Source organism: Thermobia domestica, chromosome 2 (genome assembly GCF_964235325.1).
Source record: "Thermobia domestica chromosome 2, izTheDome1.hap1.1, whole genome shotgun sequence".
In the NCBI taxonomy this organism is placed as follows: domain Eukaryota; kingdom Metazoa; phylum Arthropoda; class Insecta; order Zygentoma; family Lepismatidae; genus Thermobia; species Thermobia domestica.
In genome coordinates this window covers 46,922,989-46,948,021 of record NC_137455.1, presented here as the reverse complement: position 1 = coordinate 46,948,021, position 25,033 = coordinate 46,922,989, and the positions used below count along the sequence as shown (strand labels likewise).

Here is a 25,033-nt window from a genome sequence, read left to right as displayed (position 1 = left end):
CAAGAAAAATGACGATCCAAAATCTTATCAACACTATCTGCTTATTAAATGTAATAAGTAAACTTTTCGAACGAACCATTGTGGAAAGAATAAACAAAAACAGAATTTTAAATAATGACAAATCGCAATATGGTTTCAGAAAAGAAAAAAGCACCGAAACAGTTGTAAAAAGACTAATTGACCTCATAGAAGAAGGTAAACTGGAAAAGTACCAAGTAGTTATTTATGCCGACATTAGTGGTGCTTTTGACAATCTATGGTGGCCCGCACTATTTAAAGAACTCAAAAAACTAAAAATTAGTAAAGCTCTTTACAACATCATGCTGGATTACTGTACTGACAGAACGATTACATTAAAATCTCCAGGAAAAGATATAACAACAATAAGCATTAAAGGATGCCTACAGGGTTCAATATGCGGACCTACAATGTGGGACATTACTTTCCAACAATGTTTAAGAAAACTAAACAATCTAAAAGAAACATTAGGTGTAGTTGGATATGCGGACGATTTAGCAATTGTGATGACAGCATCCTCAAGAAGACAAATAGAGCAAAAAGGAAATATAATATTAGAAAATCTAGAAAGATGGTGTATAGAAAATAAATTAACTCTATCGGTTAATAAAACGAAAATTACAGTATTTGGCCAAACTCTACAGAGAGAACCCATAATCAAAATTAGGAACACTAAAATAGGAATTGTGAATGAATTCAAATATTTAGGTGTATGGCTAGACAAACGACTAAACTACGAAAAACATATAACTGAAACAACAGAGAAGATGAAAAAAATAGCCAACAAACTCTTAACAGTGGCTATGAAAGATTTTAAAATTGACAGAAAAATTTTTAAATTGTATAACAAAGCTATTCTAATGGCTATTGCACAATATTGTGTCGGAATCTGGGGTCATAGACTGTTTCTAAACAAAAACTTAAGGCAAAAATTAATAAGAGTGCAGCGATTAATGCTAATTAGAACCCATGGCATCATAAAAACTATCTCTGCAGAAACAATACAACTTTTGGCCAATGAAGAACCCATACACCTTCAGATATTAAGAAGATGTATTAAGACGTGGCTAAAGAATAATGAGAGAACGAAGATATTGGAAATTACGGGAGAATTGCCAAGCACCGAAGACGATATTAACAAACTGATTAAACGGAAGTGGGAAGATGAATGGAGGGATTCGATAAAGGGACAAAGAACAAGAACCATTATCCCAAACTTAAAAATAAGAGAAGAAATGGGAACAATAAGCAGTGAATTAATAGAATACATCTCGGGACATGGACCGTATAAATCTCATCTGAGAAGACTTAATATAATTAATGACGATAAATGTACATGTAATGAAGTACAAACACCAGAACATGTCTTCTGGAATTGCAATAATTATATAACAAATAACAAAATAAGAGACCAATTAAAAAGGGATAATATACAAACTTTAATAAAGATAAAATGAAATTAGGAAAATTACAATTTGTTGCAAGACATGTATCAAGAAACTTGTGGAAGGAAAGAAACGATAAAAGAAGAAGAAATTAACAAGACCCACACCCTATATTGTAAATATAAAGAAATAAAGAATTAGAAGAAAGTAAACTAATCAAACAGAAAAAAAACTAAGTTCTGATGACAATTCCAGAACTTAAACCTTCACGTTCCTTATTTGTGTTAGTGTATAGTGCCTTGTTTAGTGTTTTGCTAGTGGTGGCAGGTTTTAAAATATAACAAGTGTTTTAGAAGAAGAAAGAAAATAAGAAGACTTTACAAAGCTGGTGAGAGAAATTCAGACAGACCAAAACAGTTCTGATGTTGATTTCCAGAACTAACAACTAACGAAAAATTGGAAATCTGGAAGTCCGATTTCCTTTCAAAGAACTTTCTTTTTAGTGGGAACGACAGGTATGAATAACATCAAGAAATAAATTCATACAGGGGAGATAACTATTTAAAGAAAAAAGAAAAAAAAAAAGATCCTGGTAATACTTGTTTAAATTGTTTATTAATTATTTCTTTTCTCTTTTCAGCTTACCTTAACATTTTATGCAAGGTGTTTCCTGCTCATGTATATGTATGTAGTATGTGTGTGTGTGTGTGTATGTGTCTTTGTGTATCTTTTCAATTTTTTTTAAAAAGGAAATAAAACAACAAGAAAAAAGAAAGAATAGGGCATGATTTAAATTTTGTTTTAGGTATCATGCCAATAAAAGGCAAGCCTCGCCTAAAAAAAAAAAAAAAAAAAATGTATCACTGTATTTTATTTAAACCAGTAACTACAATAAAGGAAACTAACAGTGTCATAGCAGCATTAGGCTGGGACAACAAGTATTTGTGCTAATCTTGATGTTATTTTTGGACTATTAGAACATGAGCAATTTTGAAATATAAACCAAGAATATTCCAATATCGCACAGTGTGTTTTTCTACGGACGCCATCTCGATGGAGAACAATGTTACAAGTGTGGGTTTCCAAACTGCAATGTTAGAGAAAATTCTGTGTGGAACTCTCTTGCTTCATATCAGTGTATGAAAGAGTGGATAGTTTTATGACTCTAATCCAAGGAAAATGAGACAGACGGGCAGCTAAATGCTGATACTTGCTTTTCGTACAAGTGTTACAGATTTGATCTGAAGAGTCTGAATTAATACTAAGCTTCTTTCTCGCTCCCCCTGGCCTATCACATTCTTCAGTTAGTGCGTAGTCTCACCCATTCTACTTCTCTTTAATTCCATCTTTTTAATATTGCTGTTAAAGCACTTAATTTCTTCTGCTCTCCTTCATTATATATTTTGTCTGATAATTTACCTTTCTCTCTATGTCCACATTTCGAAAGTTTCCAATTAGATTTCATTATCTGTTCCTGCAGGCCCGGATTTCCCAATAAGCCTACTAAGCCCGGGTCTAGGAACTAAACGCTCTGAGATGCGCGCGGACAAAAATTGTATAAGAAACCGCAAGAGTGATCATAGTTTAGTTTTATATCCTTATTGTCGAAGGATAGGAGAATGTATTAACAACTTTTGATCAAGATATCTTGCAAATCAAATGCGTAACATTGCATTTTCTTAGGTGATCGCGTGTGAAAGTGAACATGATTTAAAGCATAAATTGAAAGCATGTAGAAAACCGTCACCATTCTACATTTCAGACGCGAAAAATCAATGAATACGTTAGTTGGCAATTGATCCTACTTTGAATTAGAACTCCAAAAGTTCACCACGTAATACAATCACAAATACTAGAGGTGAACACGTTTAAACTTTCTGCGATTGCTTTTCACGGCGAATAGCCGCAGTCTTAGCGTTCTCTTTTGTATTAAATGCATGTGCGGTTAATTCTGACTAGGTGTTGCGTTAAAGCCTGACGGACCCGCTCAGTTCGGCGCTTATGTTAATCAAATGGGATGTGTGCCCTTGTACATAAAATTTTCGCCGAACTGAGCTGGCGCCGAAACGGTGTTGTCGAAACGTAGCGGCCCCAAAGCCTGATGACTTGAATAGGTTTGAACCCTAAGCCTTTTTGGGTTTTAGTCCTCGTTTTTTAAAATTTTAAACCGGGTTTTATTTTTCAGTATTGATATATGATATTGTAATTGAATAATCATGTCTGTGGTACTTCTTACGATTTTTATGAATATCACGGTGTTATAAAAATAACACTGCAGTATAATCAGAGAGAACAGTTGCCCTTGTACATTGATAACACTATGTGTCCAGGCTTGTCGTTGGTCAACCTTGTCGTCAGCGACCCAAAATTAGATGTGTCCAGGCTTGTCGGGATCGACCACGACAAGCTTGGACACCTCAGGAATTCGTTCGAGTCTGGCGCAAGAGGATAAATTGAGAAGTGTCCAGGCTTGTCGTCGTCCAACCTTGTCTGCGTCCCGATTCAAGTACATATACTCAGTCCTTGGTATTCATATATTATACGTATGTGTACGCTTATATATATATATATATATATATATATATATATATATATATATATATATATATATATATATACTAAATACTGGGTACTAATAAATTACTGAATTCCATTTAATAAATAGCTATTTACCAAAAAATATACAGTATCAACATTAAATTGGTGAGCAGCCTGTACCGCGTACTAATCCTTGGAGAAAATTTAAAACACATATATATATACATATGTTTTCATAGATGTAGGCTCGCCTTATCAATTACTAACATATACCATATTATTATCGAGCATTTTTCGGTTGGTCTCGACTGGTTAGATATTGTTTTAAGTGGCCATGTATTATCCCTTCCTCAGTTACTAACACATATTAGGCAGCCACAGACGTTAATTGTAAAAAAAATATCATTGTTTTTTAACAAATTGTTTGATTTCTCTGGAATTGCGGCATATATATATATCTTATCCCGGTATTACTTCTAGTTCTTTTTGAACTTTATGTGTGCCTTTATAACAACTTAGAGTAATACACCATCTATCGCCTTTACGCTAAAAACCAAAGTCGTGGGATGTTAAATTACCTAAAAATTTTATTTAGATTTCATTTTAAGCCGGAATCCGAACCTTTACAATGCGTTCCAAAATTGTTAATGCTCTCTCACTGGGGCTCGAACCTGAAACTATATGTACCAAAGATGCATGCACTAGCTTCTAAACCGGCGGAGAGGGCGTGCAGGAATTCTGACAACTGGAACTTCCTCTATGGATAACAGGCACCGGTATTGAAAAACTCTGTCCTAGTACGCATGTCCTGTTCAGTGTAATTTAACTCATGCCAAATAGGTGGATGTAGCTCTCAATGACAACTGCAAAATTATTACAGGTTGTTTAAAGCTCACTCCAGTGGAATGGTTTTAGCATCTCGCAGCAATAGCACCACCTTGTCTAAAGAGAAATAGCAGAAAAGAAGAAAGTGGAGCGTGAAATAACTCATCCATTATATGAGTAAAAGCCCACGCGCAAAGACTGATGACCAGCAGATGTTTTCCTAAAACAAGAAAGGAACTTACTGTCATCGATGAAAAACCCATGTTACAATTGCATAAAGCTAAGTCCTGTCTGGTCGGAAAAGGATATTTGAAACTTCACTAAGGATGACTAACACAAAAAAATCTTCTAATAGGTTAAGATCGGAAGTGGGCATATCCAGGACTAATCTGGCAAGATACGGCTGTGCTAAAGAGGTTTGTTTAGATAACAGAGGCCAAAAGTAGGTTTAAAAAAAAAAAAAAAAAAAAAAAAAGATTTACAGGAGAAATGAGTTGAAGAAAGGGAACTGTAATAGATCTGTTTCTCATTTAAGAATGAAATAAGAAGTACATTTTGTAGAAATGAGAAATACGAAATGCTGTAGAGACTACATATACTTCCGGAAACGCACATAAGGGAACATGAATACAATGATGAAAGTAGTTACAAGGGATGGCCACAAAGTTTCGGTTCCGGTAGAACCGGTTCCAGACATGGATCCGAAAACCCAGTTCCAGAACCGGATCTTAGGAACCGGTTCCATACCTGAATCCGAAAGCCCCCAAAGATCCGTAAAGAGGCACAAAGTTCACCTTCAAAACAATGCAAAGGGGACCACGCAATTGTGCCCTTCCCGCCCAGACCCGCTTGTGCCCCCAGAAAAAAAAAATTGGTCCACCAGTGGGTTTAGGAAAATGAGTTTGCCTGTTTAGTAAATGAGTTTGCCAGTTACACAATTTGTTTAGACAAATGAGACTTGCGGACGCCGCCTGGGAGCCTGCCAGCAGCTCGGGTTTAGCGTAGGGGTGGCCACAAATTTCTGGAATCTGTTCCAGACCTGGATCCGAAAACTCGGTTCCAGAACCGGATCTTGAGAACCTGTTCCAGACCTGGATCCGAAAAACCGGTTCTGGCCATCCCTAGTAGTTACCCTAACCTAACCTAATATTAACAGAAATTAGCGAAATTTTAACACTTTTTCGAAAAAAGCCTGGGCCCTTTCAACTAAACATTGGCCGACGATAAAACCAAGTGCGATTATGAAGAACACCTGACCGTTAACCACAGTGGCGTATTTAGGGGGGCTTAAGCCCCCCCCCCGAAATCGTACTTACTGTAGTAAAGTATACGAAATATATTGCAGAATTTTCACATTTTCAGGCAAAGCCCCCCCGAAAGTTAGCAAAGCCCCTCCCGAAACAAAATCGTAAATACGCCACTGGTTAACCATATGCTAAAGTGCCAACTTTGTACAATATCTCAACGGATAATGACCTACACCAGGCCTCGGAGAATGTACTGATTGGGGCCAAGTTCTGGTCAAATGCTAGTGTTTGCAACTGTGTAAAATAAATGTATGTTTCTAATGCGAGAATAATAGTAACTGAGAAACCGGGAATTTTCGAAAACCGATTCTATTCCCGGTTTTTCTGATTCGAAAACCGATTTAATAAAGAGTTGAGAAAAAGGCTCATAAAATGCTTCGTGTAGAGTATTGTACTGTATGGGTCAGAAACATGGACATCACGCAAAAATGACGATAAACGACTGGAAGCTTTAGAAATGCTGGTGTGGAGAAGAATGGAACAAATTAGCTGGGTCGAGCGGTAAACGAATGAGAGGATGTTAGAAATGGTGGGGGAGAAAAGTACAATTTTAGATATTATTAAGAAGAGAAAAAGAAACTGGTTGGTACATTGTATTAGAAGGAACTTGATCATGAAGGACGTATTAGAGGGTATTGTCGCAGGAAAGAGAGGGCCAATGAGACTACAATTAATGGGCGATATTAAAACAGAAAAGTCGTACGTGAAGATGAACAGGTCAGCGAAAGATCGTGGAGAATTGAAGCTTCTTAGTTGCAGCTACTGACTCTGCCAATATGGCAAATGCCTATGATGATAATAGAATACCGCAAAAAATCGGTTAAAAACCTTCCCTCCCCCCAAAGCTAAATAGCCTAGTTTAGTTCAGATTAGGTTGGGTTAGTTTAGTTTACTTTCGGTTAAGGTCCATATCCCTTGATCTACTCTGCGGCACTTAATCCACTGAAATAAATTATTAGTCCTATAAGGAATTCAAATAGCAAAATGCTTTTCTTTTATATGTGATACTGGGTTTGATTTCCGGTTCTATAGGGCTAAACTACAGAATATGAACCTAAATAAATAGCATTTACCTTTTGAAATGTCTTCTCCATTCCTGCTCGATATAATTTGATTTTCTTTTCCCTCTCCTTCTTTTTTATTGCTTCTTGTTCAGCAGTTGTCCGTACTTTCACTCGACCATGCTGCAAGTAATATTTTATTACTTCATAAACATCAAATTTATGTTTGATAAGTTATATATTTAGACACATCAAATCTACCCTTGCACTTAATCCAATCTTAACGCAAAATTCGCACGATAATTTAAAATAACCGCCTTATTCAAGCTTACAACTGACAGTGCAAAGGTAACAATTTAAATTTCGTGTCAATTATATATTACATTTGTTTTAATTCTATGACAATTAAAATCCTCTTTATGCCTTGCACAATACCAAAATCTAATTACATATATCCATAAGTTTTACTTCCAGACATATGAACATTTACAGTATTTTTAAAAATAATTCATGTATTATACTAACCATTTTTATTATTTTTTCTTTAAATAGTACAATTCGTATAACTTTTGCTCAAAAACCTCTAGCACACACAGATAAACAACTCATACATCCACTGTAAACTTGTACGAATTGATATTTTGTCCATTCCGTATCGCTCCGTGACAGTTTTCTCCGTTAACAAACTGGTACCTTTCGTAATTGTTGCATCAACGTAACCAAAATTTTTTATTTAGTTTGCAATACTTGGCATATTAGTTATAATGACTACATTTTTTGCGTTGATTTGCAGTACGCTGAACGTTGCGAAGCACAGACAAAGGATATATCCTTTGTCTGTGTTGCGAAGACTCTAACGGAATGACCACAAATTACAACTTCTAATGAGTTCTACAGAATTCTCTCAAATTCTGAATTTAGGTATTAGGGAATCATTCAGTATCAAATCAACAGTCCTCACAAAAGTCTGCATATACAAAACGCTGCAAGAGGTAATTATAATGTTGACGCAAATTGTTACGGAATCTTTCCGCTCGTTAAGGTGGTCAAAGTGATAATAGGTGTGCATAATCAGAAAAGTGGTCGAATTGTCAGATTCAGTGGTAGGTCGTGTGTGTTTGCAGCAGGCGGGTTCAGTGTTGTGGGTGTAAGGTCTTTAATCCTGGTTGGGGTCGGAGTGAGGTTTGCTGAAGCGGAGGAAGAATGGCAGATAGTGTTGTGGAGAATGGTGAAGTTATAGATCAGTGTACAGAAGAGGATATCCAACAGAAACATCGAAAAGAAAGAAAGGAATTACAGAGTATGTTCATGTTTTCTCATATAATAGTAATAAGTCACTGAAGTATTGATTACTCAGGTTTCAAAGATTTGCATAATAAAGTTTCCTATGATGCAAGCATATCACTAATATACAATATTAAGAAATAAATTAGAAGATAAGGAAGAGCTATGTGACAATCTGGAAAAAAGTACAAGTAAAATTCCTGCTATTCCATTGTATAGGGGCATACAAGCAATGGAAACATATTGAGATATTACCTATGACCTCTTTGGTAACATAAAAGTACATAATTTAAACTTAAGAAAAGTAATTTTACGTCATACGATATTTTGCGCTATCCTAGTTTGTGTATACTCACTTTCGCTGAGGCGCCTGTTTTCTACGGACGCGCTCACTCGCTGCCGCTCAGGCCCATCTGCCCTAACGTTTAAATAGCATTCAAGGTTTTTAGTGCCCACCTAGGACAAGTTGATTAGTGTTTTTCGTATAATAGTTCTTATCGTTTACGTAGTCCCCTTAAAATGAATCTCTAGGGGAATGGAAGTCTACACCCTGAAAAGGATTGTTTAAGATAAATAAAGTCGATTTACTGAAAAAGAAGTGGGTTAACTTTACAACTCCCACTCCAGCTGGTGTACTCACTCAGAAATGAGAAATTACACTCTATTAATTTTATAAAAATGCATCAAAATTTCCCTAACCTTAAGCTAACCCATTCCTACCCTATTAAAGCGGCCCTACTTATTGATGCGCAGCTGGAGCGTGTAATGTAACGTTTACCCAAAGAAGTATATGCAATATGTTCGTGCAGGTCATGTTTAGGCACTCGCAATAACTGTTTAAAAAATTATAATTCTTTCCCTAAATTTCTTCTTGTTCTCTAAAACATTTGCGCTGGGCGACAATACAATACTCCACTTAGCATAGAAGAAATTTAAAAGGTTATCAGAAGTAATTAATTAAATAGTACACAATTCTTTTACGATTTGCTTATAAATACAGAGTCCGGACATATGCATAAAAATTACAGTGCAAAAGACAGATCAGACGTGCTAGGTGGCCACTAAAAAGCATGAATGCTATCTCACCGAGTTATGGCAGTTCGAAGCTGGTGAGCATGCGCTGGATGCGTCCAAAGGGAGCAGGTGCGTCAGCGATAGTGCATATGGACGTAAGCAAACCAACTTAAACTTTCGGACCCCTATAAATCTACAATGCCAGTAGTATCATAGGTGTGGATATTTCTAGACTCTTTACATGCAATAGTATTCAGCACAAAACTTATGAACCCCCCACTTTATGCCATTCCAAAATACAGCCCCTTTAAAAGTGTAATTTTCTGTACTTTTTCTAGAGATTTCATGTATTAGTTTGCAACATAAAGCAAGTGAGGACCAAACCTAAAGTGATTTATTTTCTTCAGTGATAAAATATATAAATTTCGCCTACAGTTATGTAAAATGTCCAAAGTTTTCAAGTTTTCTTCAACCTCCCATAATCGAAATAATAGAACAGAAACGGAATTCATTTATTTTCGCTTCAAAATTAATTTATTTTGGAATTTGATTTAAATCAATCCACCCTACTTCTTATCCGGTTACTGTGCACGCTAAGGGACGTCATTCCTCATACATGAAGGGCTTAAGGCCATATATGATGGACTTGCGCCCTCGCCAACTGCACCGGATCCAAGCGTTGCTTATAGTTCGGAACCCACGTTAAGAGTAGGTTCCATTCTTTGTAACCTCGTTATTGTATGAGAACACAAAACACAGACTTAAACTGGAACCTTCAGAGCTATTTCTCTGTTCTTTTATTTCTAATTCTTTCCCTTTCTATCTAATGGAACGTTTAGGGGAAGAGCTTATAATGTATCTCTGTTCGTTTGTTATGTTGTTACTATTTTCTTATTGTACACTATATTTTCCCGTTTCTTTGTCCACTCCATTCCTTCAATTCTTTCATCGTAGTTTGCCTTCTTTAAGCTTTAGGGTATAGCCATGGAGCGAATAGGAGCTAACTTAATTTTCATTAACGAGATACTTTTAGTTCTTAAATTGTGTCATCAGATTTTAAACTAAATAAATAAATAAATAAAGTCGTGAATACAGGTGAGAGGTACACCATTTTCGAATATATTTCCACACAAATTAACAAAGGTTTCGGTTTTCCTGTCTTTTGTATTTCCGTTGTTTTTTTTTTTCTTTCTTTCTTTCTTTCTTTCTTTCTTTCTTTCTTTCTTCCTAATATTTGGCTACTAACTCTTCAGAGTCGAGTAGTTCATACTTGGTTTTTATTTTTACATAAAAGCATGCTACGTATGGTTTTACGTTAAAATAGTGAAATGGTGATGGTCCGTATATTTCCGCTGTTTATATGTATCATGTGTGCATAAAAGATAGTCATAAGTGAACATAAAATGATACAGATTTCATTTTTACGCAACTTGAACAAATATGTAATAGAATAAAAATTATTGGTCCAATACATTTCGTCCATCAAAACTGAGGCCCCCAGTGATGTATGAAGGATGATTGATGGACGAAATTTATTGGACCAGTTAATAAATTATCGCGATATGCTACAATTCAAATTATCTTATCATTTCATAATAATAAAAACAGTAAATTAATATAACACAAGACTGTACATATTCATTTGATGGATTAACTCTCTATAGGAGGAAGTACCTTTGTTTGATGCGAAAAGAGACAGCTCTAAGCCTTAGTTCTTCTGCACTCTAACAAGTGGAATTGTTTTCTTTTTGCCCCGTGTGACGAAACAGACTTTTATGGTCTCCAGATATTCAACTGAAAAGTGATTAAAGGGAAACTTCGTCCTATTTAGAAGTCTTTAATTTTTTTGTTTATACTGTTTGTTGTTTATTTCTTACAAATTGTATTAAAATTTTCAGGTAAAATACAATCTTTGAAGAAATCTTCAACAAAAGGCGATAAAAAGAAAAAGAAGGAAGTCGCAGAAGAGATTGCTCGATTAGAAGCTGAATTGGAACAAAGGCATAATGAAGAATTAGCACAATTCAGGGAAACAACTAAAAAAGTAAGTCAAGTAATGTAATAGAAAAGGTAATCACATAGATAAGAACTCATATAATTGAAAATGGTAGTAACTGTAATAAAATATGAGCGGGGCAGACATGGTTGTATTATATAATTAACGTTATAAGACGAGTGCGACTTATGATGGTATTTTCGCTTTTTCAGATACCGTATATACTTAAATCTAAGACGCATTCTAGATATCCAATGAAGCAACTCAGAATTTGACAGTACAAATTAAATCTCGCTTGTCTAATAGTCCAAAATTTTATTGCTGCGTCACAAATTCTTCTAAACCGTCATCAATCTGAGGATACCTCCCCGTCTTGGTCCCGAAAAGACTTGTCTAGATTTGGAGCACTTCTTTGAAACTTTCTTTTTTTCCTCCATCGTCGAATATTGGCCTCGGAAACACCAAATTTCTTTGAACTTGCACGATTTGAAGACTCTTCTGCATACAGACTTGCATTTATCCTGATCTTTGCCGACTAATGTTGCCGACTACACATCTCTATAAGCTTAGTACAGTCAGAAGTCAAGAGAAAGCGCCTGTCGTTAACACGGTACTAGTACATCCTAATCGGAAACAAACGACAGCACTGGTTCCATCCGTCTTCTCCTCTCCCTACCCCCCCCCCCCTCCTCCGAGATACTTCGTCCAATAGATGATAAAAGTGTAACGTCAGTCAGTGACCACATGCTGTGCGTGTTCCGGGAAATGAGGGAAATGAGCACATACTTTAGTCAACCCCATTGGCGGAGCGGTTTTATATGCGATTCCAAGCCGCACCCCCGTTTTATACCTGAAATTTTGGCAGAAAAAGTGCGTCTTAGATTCGAGTAACTACTGGAATTTGCTTTCAGTCATTGTAACTTGATTGTATTGGAATTTAATTCCTCTTCTTCACACCAAGACTATGTGAGACATTCATATGCATTTTAGCGTCACATGGCGTTCTTCTTAAATTTCATGCTGCATAAACCTTGTTAGTTTTGTTTTGAATACATATTTTTATCTACGTTATCTATTGATTAAAATATAGGATACATATTCATGAGAAATGTGATTTATCTGGTGCTTCAGCACAAGGTAAGTCACATTTTTTTTTATCTACATTAATTTTTGGTCCATTTTTGAGTTTTTTAAGTCGTAATTAGTGCAAATAGTATGAAAATTGTATTTAAGGCACACCATATAATTAAGGAGCTACCATATGGTGGAACCGTAGATTACATTGGCATTCCTCTTTCTGTTGTACACACTAGTTATATGTCTTCGAATCAATCCAGTTTATCAAGTTCAGCAAAGAACTACAGTGTTAATCATCAACTACGTATGAGAAATATGAGCATAAATTATCTTAACCTGAAGGCCCAAGGAGAGAGAGCGAGACTTTTCCAATATCTCGTCAAAGCTCTATTTATTTTTGACTCGGAAGAAATACTGGCTAAGTTTCCAGTTATTGTTCCTTGCGGTCTTTTGACTTATGCGTGGAAATATATTGGAAACTATGCATTTTAGTCTTTAGAATTACCTGTATTCTACTTTTCCGTTGGCAGTCTGAGTATTTTGTTCCAAGCTAGGTTCTAGCCCACATATCAAGTAAACGCCCCCCCCACCCACCCACCCACCGGAAGTCGGTAACATAAATCATAATATTTGCATTATTTCTTTTATAATTCTTTTATTCATTTACACGAAAATTATGATTTTTCTATTTAAAAATGTACCAAAAAATGAAATAATCCATTTGCTAAGAAAAAATCAATGAATAACCGCGATGAATTAGAAATTAATAATATAATAGTGAACATATATATATTCACTATTATATTTTGTTTTTAGCTATGACATTTTACATTTGACTGGGTATATTAATCTTTCCTAATTGGGTCTGGAAGGAAAGGAGTTGTAAGAAGGTTATGCAAGGAAATTTTCTCGGTCTCTGGGTTAAGCTAGGAGCAAAAGATAATACAGTGAAACCTGTCTATGTTGGCCACCATCGGTTCCATCGAAAAGTGGCCAACTTAGACAGGTGGCCAACTTACAGAAAATAAGTGTGATTTGTGTATTTTTAGAATAGGATTTCTAGTATTACTTGATTGTAAAATTTTAATAAGCAGTGGCACAACAGCTACTTATAAATGTATATAGAGTAATCATAAAAATATACAGTACTAGAAAATATTACTATAGTATGCAAGAGCGCCGATTTCTCTGTAAATTTGGGGAGGGGGCCCATTCAGATGCAGAAGGTATATATATGAAGATTTTAAGACAAATTGCACTCAAATTACATCAAATATTGTATACTCATATATGAAATAGGGGCCACATGAGCTTTGGGGGGCCCGGGCCCTTTCGTTCCCCCCAGGATCGACGCTCTTAGTGTGTTTAATATATATGCATACCTTTCTCTTCCTGAAAACTAGCCTGGTACATTAGATTATTCGGATTGGAAACACAATAACACAAACAACCATGAAATAGAAGTGTATGTACGCAGTTTATTGAAATTGATATTATAGCAAACTGAGTTATTCAGATTGAAAACAAGAAAAGCTAAGCTATAAATTGAGAAATTCATATGCAATTTACATGATTTCTTTTCAGCTGTTACTGAATGGTGGTTCATTCTAGACATATTTGCTTTATTCCTTTTGTCAGATATACACATTTTAATATTGTAGTTAACTACCTCTTGTTAATGAGCTACAAGTGTTTTCCTCGGAGCAAAAGATGTTTTCAGAAAATCTTGAGGGAATTCATATCTCAAAACCTCCGCTACCTTTTGACATGCAGTCAGGTGCCAATAAATGACAATTGAGCTTTAGCCTTGAGAATTTTCCGGAATTACTAAAGCTTCCCACTGATGAAAGGAGCCGATATAGCTAATGGTTTTACCAAAACAGACAGGCTAAACAAATACGTACAACCATTTCCTGAATTCCTGTACGTGCTTTTTCTTATTCACATCTTCCTTCGCCACCCTTTTATGAGGGTAGTGTTCTGGCCATTGACCTCCAAGGACAAATCGTGCGAATCTATGCTTCTTTGTGACCAGTCAAAAATACAGAACATCTGCCTCTCATATGGGAATTCGAAAGAGTTAAGAAAAATAACAAAACTGTATTTTTCGTGGCCAAGATACGCAGGTAAATTTATCATTATCATCATAGGATAAACATTGCTTCAGTGTGGCCAACTTCCAAGATAGACAGGTGGCCAACTTATAGAGTAGTAAGTAACGAATGTCTTATGGGAAAATGCAGGTTCAAGACGAACTAGGCCAAGATAAGCAGGTGGCCAACTTAGAGAGGTGGCCAAGTTGACAGGTTTCACTGTATTTTTTATAAAAAGACTTTCTGCTGAGCATATGAATATCTCATTCACTTAAACCGATGGACTATTTCATACACCATCTCCAGTCTCTTGTTAAGTTTTGTATGGAATGCTTTTCTACTGCATATTACATTTTGTTTGTAGTGGGATACGATTGAGTTTGCGGCGGATGTTTGGAAATTCCCGAACGGCTCTTACAACGCATTCATATTTTTCATAACGTTGCGTTTTATCTTACGTCATAACAACTTGCGTAAAAGAGATTCAATCTGTAAAATGCATTGAAGTTGGAATGATCGTGAACGTTTCTGTAGTAGTCAGGAGAATGGATACGCGAACTCACTGAACATGAAGATTTACTAATTTGAGAGACTTGCGTGGAAAACTGAAAATTAAAAACCTGAAGCGAGAAGCTATATGAAATTGAACTAGGATTACTGTATACAAGAACTAAGCAACTCATTATTTTTCAGAGTATTTGTGTCTCTTACTTCTATTATTGCATTCCAGATAAACAATGAAGTGACAGAGAACTTGAAGAATATTGAATTGACTGAGGAGAAGGAACCAAAGCAACATAGAATGACCAAAGCTCAGAAAAGGCGTGAGAAGAAAGCTGTGAAAGAGAAAGAGAGGGAACAGCGAATAGCTGAACAAGAAAAAGAAAATGAACATGGGGTTAGAAATGTAGAATCGATGAAACTAAAGGCTCTCCTAAAAGAGCGCGACTTAATGCTTTATGAAATACCATCTGATGGTAATTGGTAAGTATATAACATTTATAAGTACCTAGTAAATATATATTTTATTTCTCGGCAGTGCTGAAACTGACAGATTTCATATTATTTTGCATGTAGCACATTTCAGTAAGGAATTAAAAAAATAAGTAACTCAATGTCATTATGCTGTGACAGCGTGAAGACTATGAAGAGTAATAAATAAATGAAGAATAAATAATTGGTGAACTTTTAAAATGGAAGGGTCAAGAGAACTCTACGAACACGTACTTGGTTAGCAGCTAAGTCTGCAATCTGTGATACAATTCGGAACGCTATACTTTAAAGCAGTGATGGTCAAATGGCATCCCGTGAAATAAAAATTTTAAAAAAAAGTTTGATTTTTTTAAATTCCATATGTAGGAGGAAGAGTGAGGCCATTCCAATATATCTAAATCAGAACTTGGCTTTTAACTGTCAAAATATTTTATTCAATCTTGTGGTTGCCAAGTTCATTTAGCAAAGTAAGACCATTGCCAATTTTTTGAGAAATGCAGATTTCATATATTGGCTTCCAAATGTTCGTAGCTCAGGTCCTTTATTGGCCTATAGTTCCAACCTGTGTCGCGAGATTTTAGGATTTAAAAATTATGAAGCATTTAATAATCAGTTACATTCAATTTTGAGACAAACTGTACTACTCAATGCCTCCAGGTCAGCAACAATTCTCAGTACGATACACAGTCACTGCTTTATGAAAACTTATAGGCTTACAAAATTGCAATTTATATTATTATTCATTTTAAAAATTTAAATATGTGTGGCGATGTTGTGGACGTTCAGCGTTATCGCGTCAAAAAAAAAAAAAAGTTTTATAAGATCTTCACGAGTCTACAAGTTTTTTTTTTCAGACAAATGTAAAAAAAAGTCTCTAAAAGCAAATAAATAAAATGGTGCGTAGAATGTGCTGAGATTAGCTACTAATGTAGATTTTCAGAATAAGAGTTATAAAATTTTGAACTCACACCTTCCATATTTCGTGTAATCAAATTAATGAAAAACTTATAACTTAAATAAAAACACTTTTTAAACAATATTAACAATTTGAATTCTTGAAATTACAATAAAACAGTATTGAAAAGCACAAACACATTATTATTTCTACATACTTACATTTTTTTGACGTTTGAAAGAATATACAGTGAAGAAAACAAGAACTCATTTTAATATCGAAGTATATTTTTGAAGTTTCTAAAAATTCAAATGGAGAATGAAAACATAATGATTAATTATTATCTTTGAATTTGTTTTTTTAGAAATTTATGTAACTGAAATAAAAAGAGTGTATAAGAAAAGAACTTATCGTTCTGGGGGCTAGCAAGAAATTGACAACAACGATCGGATTCATGTTGCAAAGTTTTAAAAAGAAAGAAAAATAACATAAGAGGATGCTTCTTTCGTGGTTCCACTGGTTTCTTGTCAGCACTCAATAACGCTGTTTTCAAATGCACAACAGTCATGTACTGTGTTTAGCTACTAACTGGAGTGAGATAGTATGGATGTTTTGAGTATTTCGTGGAACTGATGCTCTTGGACCTACCGTCACAGGTAGGAGGAGGAAAAGAATAAAGAATGAGGTGTAGTTAATTACTATGCCGAAGTAACAAAATTTAAAGCATGATGTTCTTATATTGTATAAATAATTTTTACTCATATATAAAAGGATTTTTGGCCGACTGATCAAGACCCAGGCCAAATGACTTAAGCTAGACACTTCAAATTTTGACAGTTCATAGGTTTTGTAACGTAAGGTACCACTAAGGAAGGATTTTTGGAAGTTCGACGGGGAGGGGGAAATAGGGGTGGCAATTATTTTGTAAACTATGGATTTCTGCGGAATAAAGACATGAAATTTGGTATATGGGCTTTTTTCCATTTAAATTAATTTAAGACACGTGTTGCACCGTTTATATATATATATATATATTCCCTAGAAGGGGGAAAAAGAGTGGGGTTACAATCGTTATATCAGAATGACCATATCTCGTAATCCTTCAACGTTAGAGAAATGAAAATTGGTATTTAGGCTTTTCTCCAGTCTAAGATGAATCTTTATTGTTTGAAGTGTTCTGCCCAATGAATCTCATATATCACTGACATTATAATTAATTGTATGTGTAATGTATTTGCTTATTACATAATGCATGCAAGAAGAAAGAAAACACTGATCGTACATGAATTAGAAACTCGAACCGAAAGTATGGTAGGGCCGCGGTGGCTCAGTGGTAGAGCGTTCATCTCTGGTGCATGGGGTCCCGGGTTCAAACCCTGCTCCCGCCAAGTGAACTTTGTGGCGGACAAACACCGTGTGCGTGGGTTTTCTCGGCGTTCTCCCGTTTCCTCCCACTTTCTTCGTTTCACCATTTAACTCATTTCTCATAATCACCGTCTCCTTTAGCCTAACCGGCATTAGCGTGGGACGTAAAGATTTCATTTCATTTTATTTTCGAACCGAAAGTAGGCTCAGATATTGCCAACGGTGCGAGATATTGAAAAAAATAATCGAAAAAAACTCCCCTTTATGAAACCCCTTACCGCTTTTTATCAAAACGTCTTTTACTCGTGTCTATAAAGTGACATGTACAGATGTGAGCAGTGGCGGCGATTGGACGTTAAAAGTGCGGGGGGGCATGGCATGATCTGTATATCAACGTCAGTTCGCCTGGGTTAATACTAACACATAGTTTGATGAAAGGTTGTATAACTAATATGATACTAGTTTTTTCAGTTAAAGTCCGTATATTGTTTTTCATATTTTATTAAGTAAGTGGATAAGAGCAACACAAGTAGGTACTAGCCCTTTGTACTCGTAAACAACGAAAGCGGAAGAAGTGATTTGATTCCTTGCTCATGAACATCGTAAAATTCTGTCTGGAATATTAAGTGATCAGATTATTTAATAAAAAAATTGCAAACCAAATAAATAGAAAGGATAATTAATCATAGTAATAAATAATGAGGCTTGTTTTGCGAAAGTTATATTGAGACTGGGGATTAATGAACAACTTATATTTTTAATTCCATACATGCTATTAAATGTATGTTATTACTCGTAGAAAGACAGTAAATATGACAAGCATATTCTACGATATTTAAAGAAATACAGTGAAACCTCCCTTAACGGACACCTCTATAATACGGACAGACTTTTTTGTCCCGGCAAAAATATATGTTCTCTTATGAAACAAAACCCTCCCTTTTACGGACGCGGACAGTCCCCTTCCCCCCAACGTTTGAAAAACCTTTTCATAACGGACAGGAATTATTCTCTGTTCTGTGATATATTAAATGTATGTTAAAAAAAAAGTCTTCCCCACAAGCGTATCTATCGTGAGTCTATACCTGATGAACCATCAAACAGAACAGCTTGAAGCTGAACTTACGAAATTATTTTCTTCTGCCCGCAATAAACTATCTTCTGGTGGAAATCTTAGAAAACCTTCAATAAGCAATAACACTCTGCAGGGTCAGTCGTATGGCCAAGAATTGTATACGAAAGATTCCCTTCTGTATCAAATTTGGTCCTTTTTCCTCTGGGCCTTGCATCTTTTCCGACAATATCGTAGATAACAAAACAAACATTGTTTGTTTTGCAATAATATTTTTCAACAAGCAATGTTTCCTCTCTTACTTTTTTGGAAAAGCAACATTTTTCTTTTGTACAAATTGGCGTGTCAAACAGTTGAACAATTAAAGAAATTTGCTATTAATCTCGGTGACACAGAAGCTCATCAATTGATCAGTTACAAGCAAATTTCGAACAGAAACTAGTGTCCGTAGGATGTACACGGCAGACAACTATTGCAAACTTTTCCACCAAAAATTCACAGTTAGTTTGTTCTCCACATTTTCAATATTAATGTGGCGGTATGTGAATTAATGGATTTTTTAAAGGGTGATGGCATGTACTTAAGAAAATTACCATACACGCATTGTCTTTTGCAGTATACAAATATATTAACTCATTCCCAGAAATTTCTCCTTCATCCAACCCAGTAATTCAAATATGTACTAAATAAAGTATTTTCATTTAATGTTACATATTTACGCTCATACTTAATGTATTTACTGTATATTACTGCATATAATTACCGTTGTGAAAAATTAAATTTGTGTAACCTCTCTGTAACAGACACCTCTCAGTAACGGACAAAAATTCCCGAAACGTTCGTTGCCATTAGATGCAGTTTTCACTTTCGTGGAATACATCGAAACTCAGCAATACTTCATTCCACACTCCAGTTGTACAAAATAATCCTAAAACCTAGAATTATATTGAATTCACTAAATTTAGATCCGTACACCCAGGAGTAAATGTGGATCTGAAAATGTAGAGGGACGCATAATGTCATGCCGTCCCCCGTGTTTATCTTTACCATTGTCTTTTTTTTTTAGAAAGTGGGTGAACGCAGATATTTTCTGGAAGTGGGAGACGGCGTCTCCCCCGTTCCTCACGTTTACCCATGTGTACACCCCTAAACATACCACTCTAATTGTATATTACACTGAAAAATAATGGAAAAGTAGAAGTTGTTTCTTATTACTCTCTTTTTAATCAATATTTCTTTCTGTTAGAAATAAGAAAAGGCATTTTAGAAATTGCCAATTTTTGTGCAATTAAAGAATAACTTGTGAAATACTTTTTAGCAAAATATTATCTCAATTAGTTTCAAAGCGACTGACTAACATATCGAGCCCTTGTAAGAAGAAATGAAAGTACGCTGGAATTGTTGCGTCCCAATAGGTTAATTTTTGGGCCATTTTCTGTAGCAATTGAAACGCAATTCCTGCAGCTTTCTTAACTCCACAGGAAGACAACCAATACGTACTCACGCAACGGCAAATACTATATTACATCATTTTTTTTTTTCGATGAATTAGTAATACATACAATAACTACATTTCCAAATGAATCTATGGGAGAGGGCGGCAACTGCCCCCCTAATCGCCGCCCATGGTTGTGAGGAATGACAAGGAGATTCATGCTCATATGTGAATGATGCGCCGTGTAGAGAGCGCAGGTTTAGCTAGTAAATAAATAATTTCCATTGCTGTCGAAAGTGCTATTCAAAATTTATAAAGTGCGAAATGATGACGAGGTATCGCAACTACATTCTTTACTTAGCCGCGTCACATACCACACTGGGAACCGGCCGAGGGAAATTTTTTGCATGGTCACACGTGATTCACCACTATGAAAAGCTCTGTGCCGACTAACTTCACAGCAAAGGCAAAAAAAGTCTTGTTTTCTAATTCCCGCACTGTATACACAACAAATTGGGCCAATTTCTTTAGTTCATGTATTTTGCTGTGATATATCAAAATGAATTTCACATAATAAACGTACATAGATAGATAGATATAGATATGCATGTAATTTGACACCAAAGTAGATTAATTCATTTAATAATACAAATTTGTATAGCTGTTTATGCTTCTTGAATGCCTTGTGTATCTTTGCAGTCTTTATAATGCAGTTCTTCACCAGTTGGAAACTCAGGGAGATAAAATGGATTTAAGTGAACTGCGTGGAAAGACTGGTGAATATCTTCGTGCTCATAGAGTAGACTTTTTGCCCTTTTTGACTAGTCCAGGCACAGGAGATATACTAACGGAGGAAGAATACGAAGAATATTGCAATCAAGTAGCTAATACCACTGCCTGGGGCGGCCAAATTGAGGTAAATGGAAATTGTAGGAGAGTTTGTGGAATTTAATCTCTTATATTAAGAAGAGTTGATTGGAACAAAGTAGTGTATTCTAGTAGGGGAAGTGTTTGATACATTTTTCTTAAACATAACACAGTAACTAACTAACCGCCTTAATATTTTATACTGAAAACAAACGTGTTTTTCGCAGTTTTTCCACCATTTTAGGGCCCTCAAGGTGAGGGCCTCTTCAAGCAATCCTTTGCCAAAGTTCACAATATTCCTGATTTTTTTCCACTCTGGTAGCAACCCAATTTGGATCAAGGGCTGATTTCACTATCTTACTAGGAAAGACCCTTTGAATATGTTATAAATTTCCCTCTTTTCTTCCTAAGAAAAGTTTCCGAAAAGTGCTTACTTTTAATTAAGAGTTTATATATGATAATTGTAAGATAGCTGAACTCTAGTTGAGAAAACAATAGTAGTAGCACTGAGAGTCCGTGAGTGGCGCCAGGGAGTATAAATACAAGATTGCCAAAATTAAAGGATTGTTGTAGTTTCTTTCAAAGCTATGTATGTTAGTGGCCACGAAATACTATCTCACAAGAACTTCGTATGTTGACCACTTTTTCTTTTTAGGACTTGTGTGAAGTAAGATTTATGTCTGCATCTCATAAAATAAACACCTAATACAAGTTGAAGAAAGATCAATCAGTTCAAATATAAATTTGCTCTTTTGCTGATTCGAGGATGGTGAAGAGTTTTTTTTAAGTTTACTGTCACTAAGTTTGCTACAAAGACGATTCAAAAGTAAGGAACCAATGCTACAATTGCAACATGATCTGACATATGGCTTCTATCCATTCCTCCGACTCTTATTAGCCATATTAAATTCATCAAATAAGAATAGAGATAGGTAATACTTCGAACTCACAGAAAATTTTCTCAGAAGTAATTGTTTTTACCGTACCTTTGTTTTTCAAATTTCTTGATTTACATAGTAAATTGGGTATAGAAGACTGAACTTCACAGAATATGCTCCTAATGAATGTTTCCTTCACAGAATATGAAATGCAACCTTTATGCTATAATATTTGGAAACAAGATATAGTCAAAATAACTGCACTAGTAGGTTTCTTAGAATATCACTGAATTGCAGAGTTTGATATGTCATATTCCTATTAGATGAATTTACGTTAGCTGAAGTATGGCGAATTCAAAATGACCGACAACGTCGATAGCATGCGCTAATACTTAGTATTGTACAGAACCATATGATTAGATTCATGTCTTACCGAACTGGTATATTTTGTAGCAATCGTTCCATACTTTTCAATCATCTTTGTTGCTAAGTGTAAGCTAGCGCCCTTGAATTAACGATAGAACAAATTTTTAGTTTAGGTTGACGAGTTATTATATAAAGGTATCTCTTGTCTTAGGGATTACGCGTAAAACATTATAGAATTATATTTTTTTTTGTTTTGTGTTATTTTGGAAAATTGCATTCTTAAGATGTTTCTCTTTCAGCTGCAAGCATTATCTCATGTACTTAAGCGCCCAATTGAAGTTGTTCAAGCTGATAGTCCGAAGCTAGTTTTAGGCGAGGAATATAACAAAGAGAAAAGCATTGTATTGACATATCACAGGCATGAATATGGACTAGGTGAACATTATAATTCAATACAACCTTATGTGGAGAAAGAAGAGGATGCAGATGCAACAGAAGGCTCATAGTAAATATCATGGAAATTGTATTTATTATATTTTGTACATTTTGTAAGTGTGTGCTGTAAGATGATTTTTTTTGTAAAAATATGCGCGTATTTAATATTAAGTAACTATCTAATGGTTGCTTTGTTTGATAATATGTGGATTTTAATAGTCATTGTGAACTTTTTTTTTTTCAATTTAGTAAACAACTTTACTATATAATTTAGTTTCATTGTAACATACTTGCATTAAATAGAATATTAAAGAAACAAATAATGTAAATTAATGGCTGTTAATGTTTTGTGATGGATATTTAGAATAGGTGCAGAAAGACAGTTTTCATCGCCAAGTACAGGATTTAAAAAGTGAAAACAAATAGTAGTGTATACCTTCGAGCGAATTAGAGAGGCATTAAAATAGAATTGTCAGTTTATTTTATAAATAGACTTACATGGATAAATCCTGAAAGGATTTAGCTTCTGGAAATAAAAAGCACTGAAATTTATTTCTAATTGTTCTGATTATACCCATTTAAAAAGGTTGTAATATAGATTACATGGTCATGCGCCCTTCCTTCAGTGTGAGTGAAAGAAGAAAAAAGTAATTATAACACTTATTATAACAACATATACTATAGTAACTGACTTTTTTTTTTTTTTTTCGTAATCATTGTGACACTGAATGATCTTCATTGTAGTGAAGAAAACTTTCGTTCTGCATATTCATGTTAGACGAAACGTAGCAGCATAGTGATGGAAGTATTCTGACCTTAACATCATTTCAATCGTGCTGTGGGCGAAAGCAGGAAGATTCTTGTTGGCAGTAATGAAGGGTTACGCAGGAAGTGTTAAAAATTGGAGCACACACCTTGAGAATTAGATGTGGTAGGTTTGTGTGCTGTGGACATGCGATAAATGGTTGAAATAAAATTGACGTGAGTTAAATTCGGAAGAATTATCATTGTTCTCCTCGTGGATTTATGGAAGTTTTACAACGGTCATATTAGAGATTATGGAAGAATCTGTGATTAGATGTCCTCCTGTTTGGAAGCAAGAAAGATTGGGACAAGAGTTTGGTGGATTCGTATTCCTGAAGTTTCATGATTTAGGAATAGCATAAAAGCAGCAGTCAAGATCTTTAAACGAACCGAAACTTCGACATAACAAGAATTTTAACTAATTTCATTGCGAACTGCCACAGTAATGCCGCGATCTGACGCATATAGTATGGTGCACCGTGTTACGGACGCATTCACTAGAAAGCGACAAAATCCTCTGTTGAATCTAAGGATATATAAACATTGAAAAATCCTCCCTGAATTTCTTTATTAGCTTACGTCCTACCACAAAATTGTATCATACGTTGCAAATTTTCTTTGATTCTATTTTGTAGAGATACAGACCATGTTAAAATCAGCGGGTTCCCCAAATTTTTGTTAATGTTATTTGTAATGTTCTCAAACCCTATGACAATAACATCTCTGAAGGAATATAATGCATTAAATATAACAATAATAAAATTAAAGCAAGCGCTGAAGAGTTGTGATATGATTACAAGTATATTCGTAAGAGGTTTTAGTTTTTCTTATTCATAAGTCTGTGAGCGTGCCTTTTTTAAGTTTACCGAACAGTGCATATCCCAGATAGTGACTTTCAGGCAATTTTGCAATCGCAGAATTAATCCGAAATTGCGATCCGAAGTAGAAATATTGTTGTCCATAGTTTCAAGGTTTAGATAATATACATGAACATTATCGGATAAATCGAATTAAAGTAAACGTTGCAAGATAATAAAGTAGTATGTTCATAACTGTTCAGAGCGCGTGTGCCAGTGCTAGAAGAAGACAAAATTTGATTATTTTTTTTTTAACATATTCAGTGCATTAACCTGGTTATGAATCTGTTTTAGCTTAATTATCAATTATTATTGGCAATGAGTAAGCTATTTTTCAGCGCCATAGAAGTTCGTTTTTATCGATTTTCTCGGAAACAATACAGAATTTACACTTAAGTATGTCCTTTTGTTAAACTCGATGTGATCTATCATCGGATATGTCCCAACTTTGGACAATATTTTAGTTAAATATAAAATAAATTGTATGTGCTATCATAATTTTGGGCTGTATCTTATGAACCACACTAT

At 35.0% G+C, this 25,033-nt stretch overlaps 2 protein-coding genes across 3 annotated transcripts in view; one reads left to right on the top strand and one right to left on the bottom strand.

The window, feature by feature from the left end:
- RabGGTa (Rab geranylgeranyltransferase subunit alpha) overlaps positions 1-7,890 on the bottom strand; it is a 32,276-nt gene extending 24,386 nt beyond the window's left edge. Inside the window, exons 1-2 of one of the 2 annotated variants that reach the window (XM_081740839.1) lie at positions 7,600-7,890; positions 7,147-7,257 (exon numbers count right to left, since the gene is read on the bottom strand). In XM_081740839.1, the coding sequence (XP_081596965.1) occupies positions 7,147-7,257; positions 7,600-7,602 (114 nt within the window). In that variant the 5' untranslated portion in view covers positions 7,603-7,890. The remainder of the gene's footprint in view (positions 1-7,146; positions 7,258-7,599) is intronic. The other variant, XM_081740843.1, reaches the window with a different exon arrangement.
- A 267-nt stretch (positions 7,891-8,157) lies between these two features.
- Positions 8,158-23,396, top strand: LOC145671646 (deubiquitinase OTUD6B-like). Its single transcript, XM_081740847.1, has 5 exons — positions 8,158-8,374; positions 11,271-11,416; positions 15,269-15,522; positions 20,998-21,214; positions 22,709-23,396. The coding sequence occupies exons 1-5, from the start codon at positions 8,278-8,280 to the stop codon at positions 22,913-22,915; spliced, it is 921 nt and encodes a 306-aa protein (XP_081596973.1). The 5' UTR covers positions 8,158-8,277; the 3' UTR covers positions 22,916-23,396.
- Positions 23,397-25,033: the final 1,637 nt, after the last annotated feature.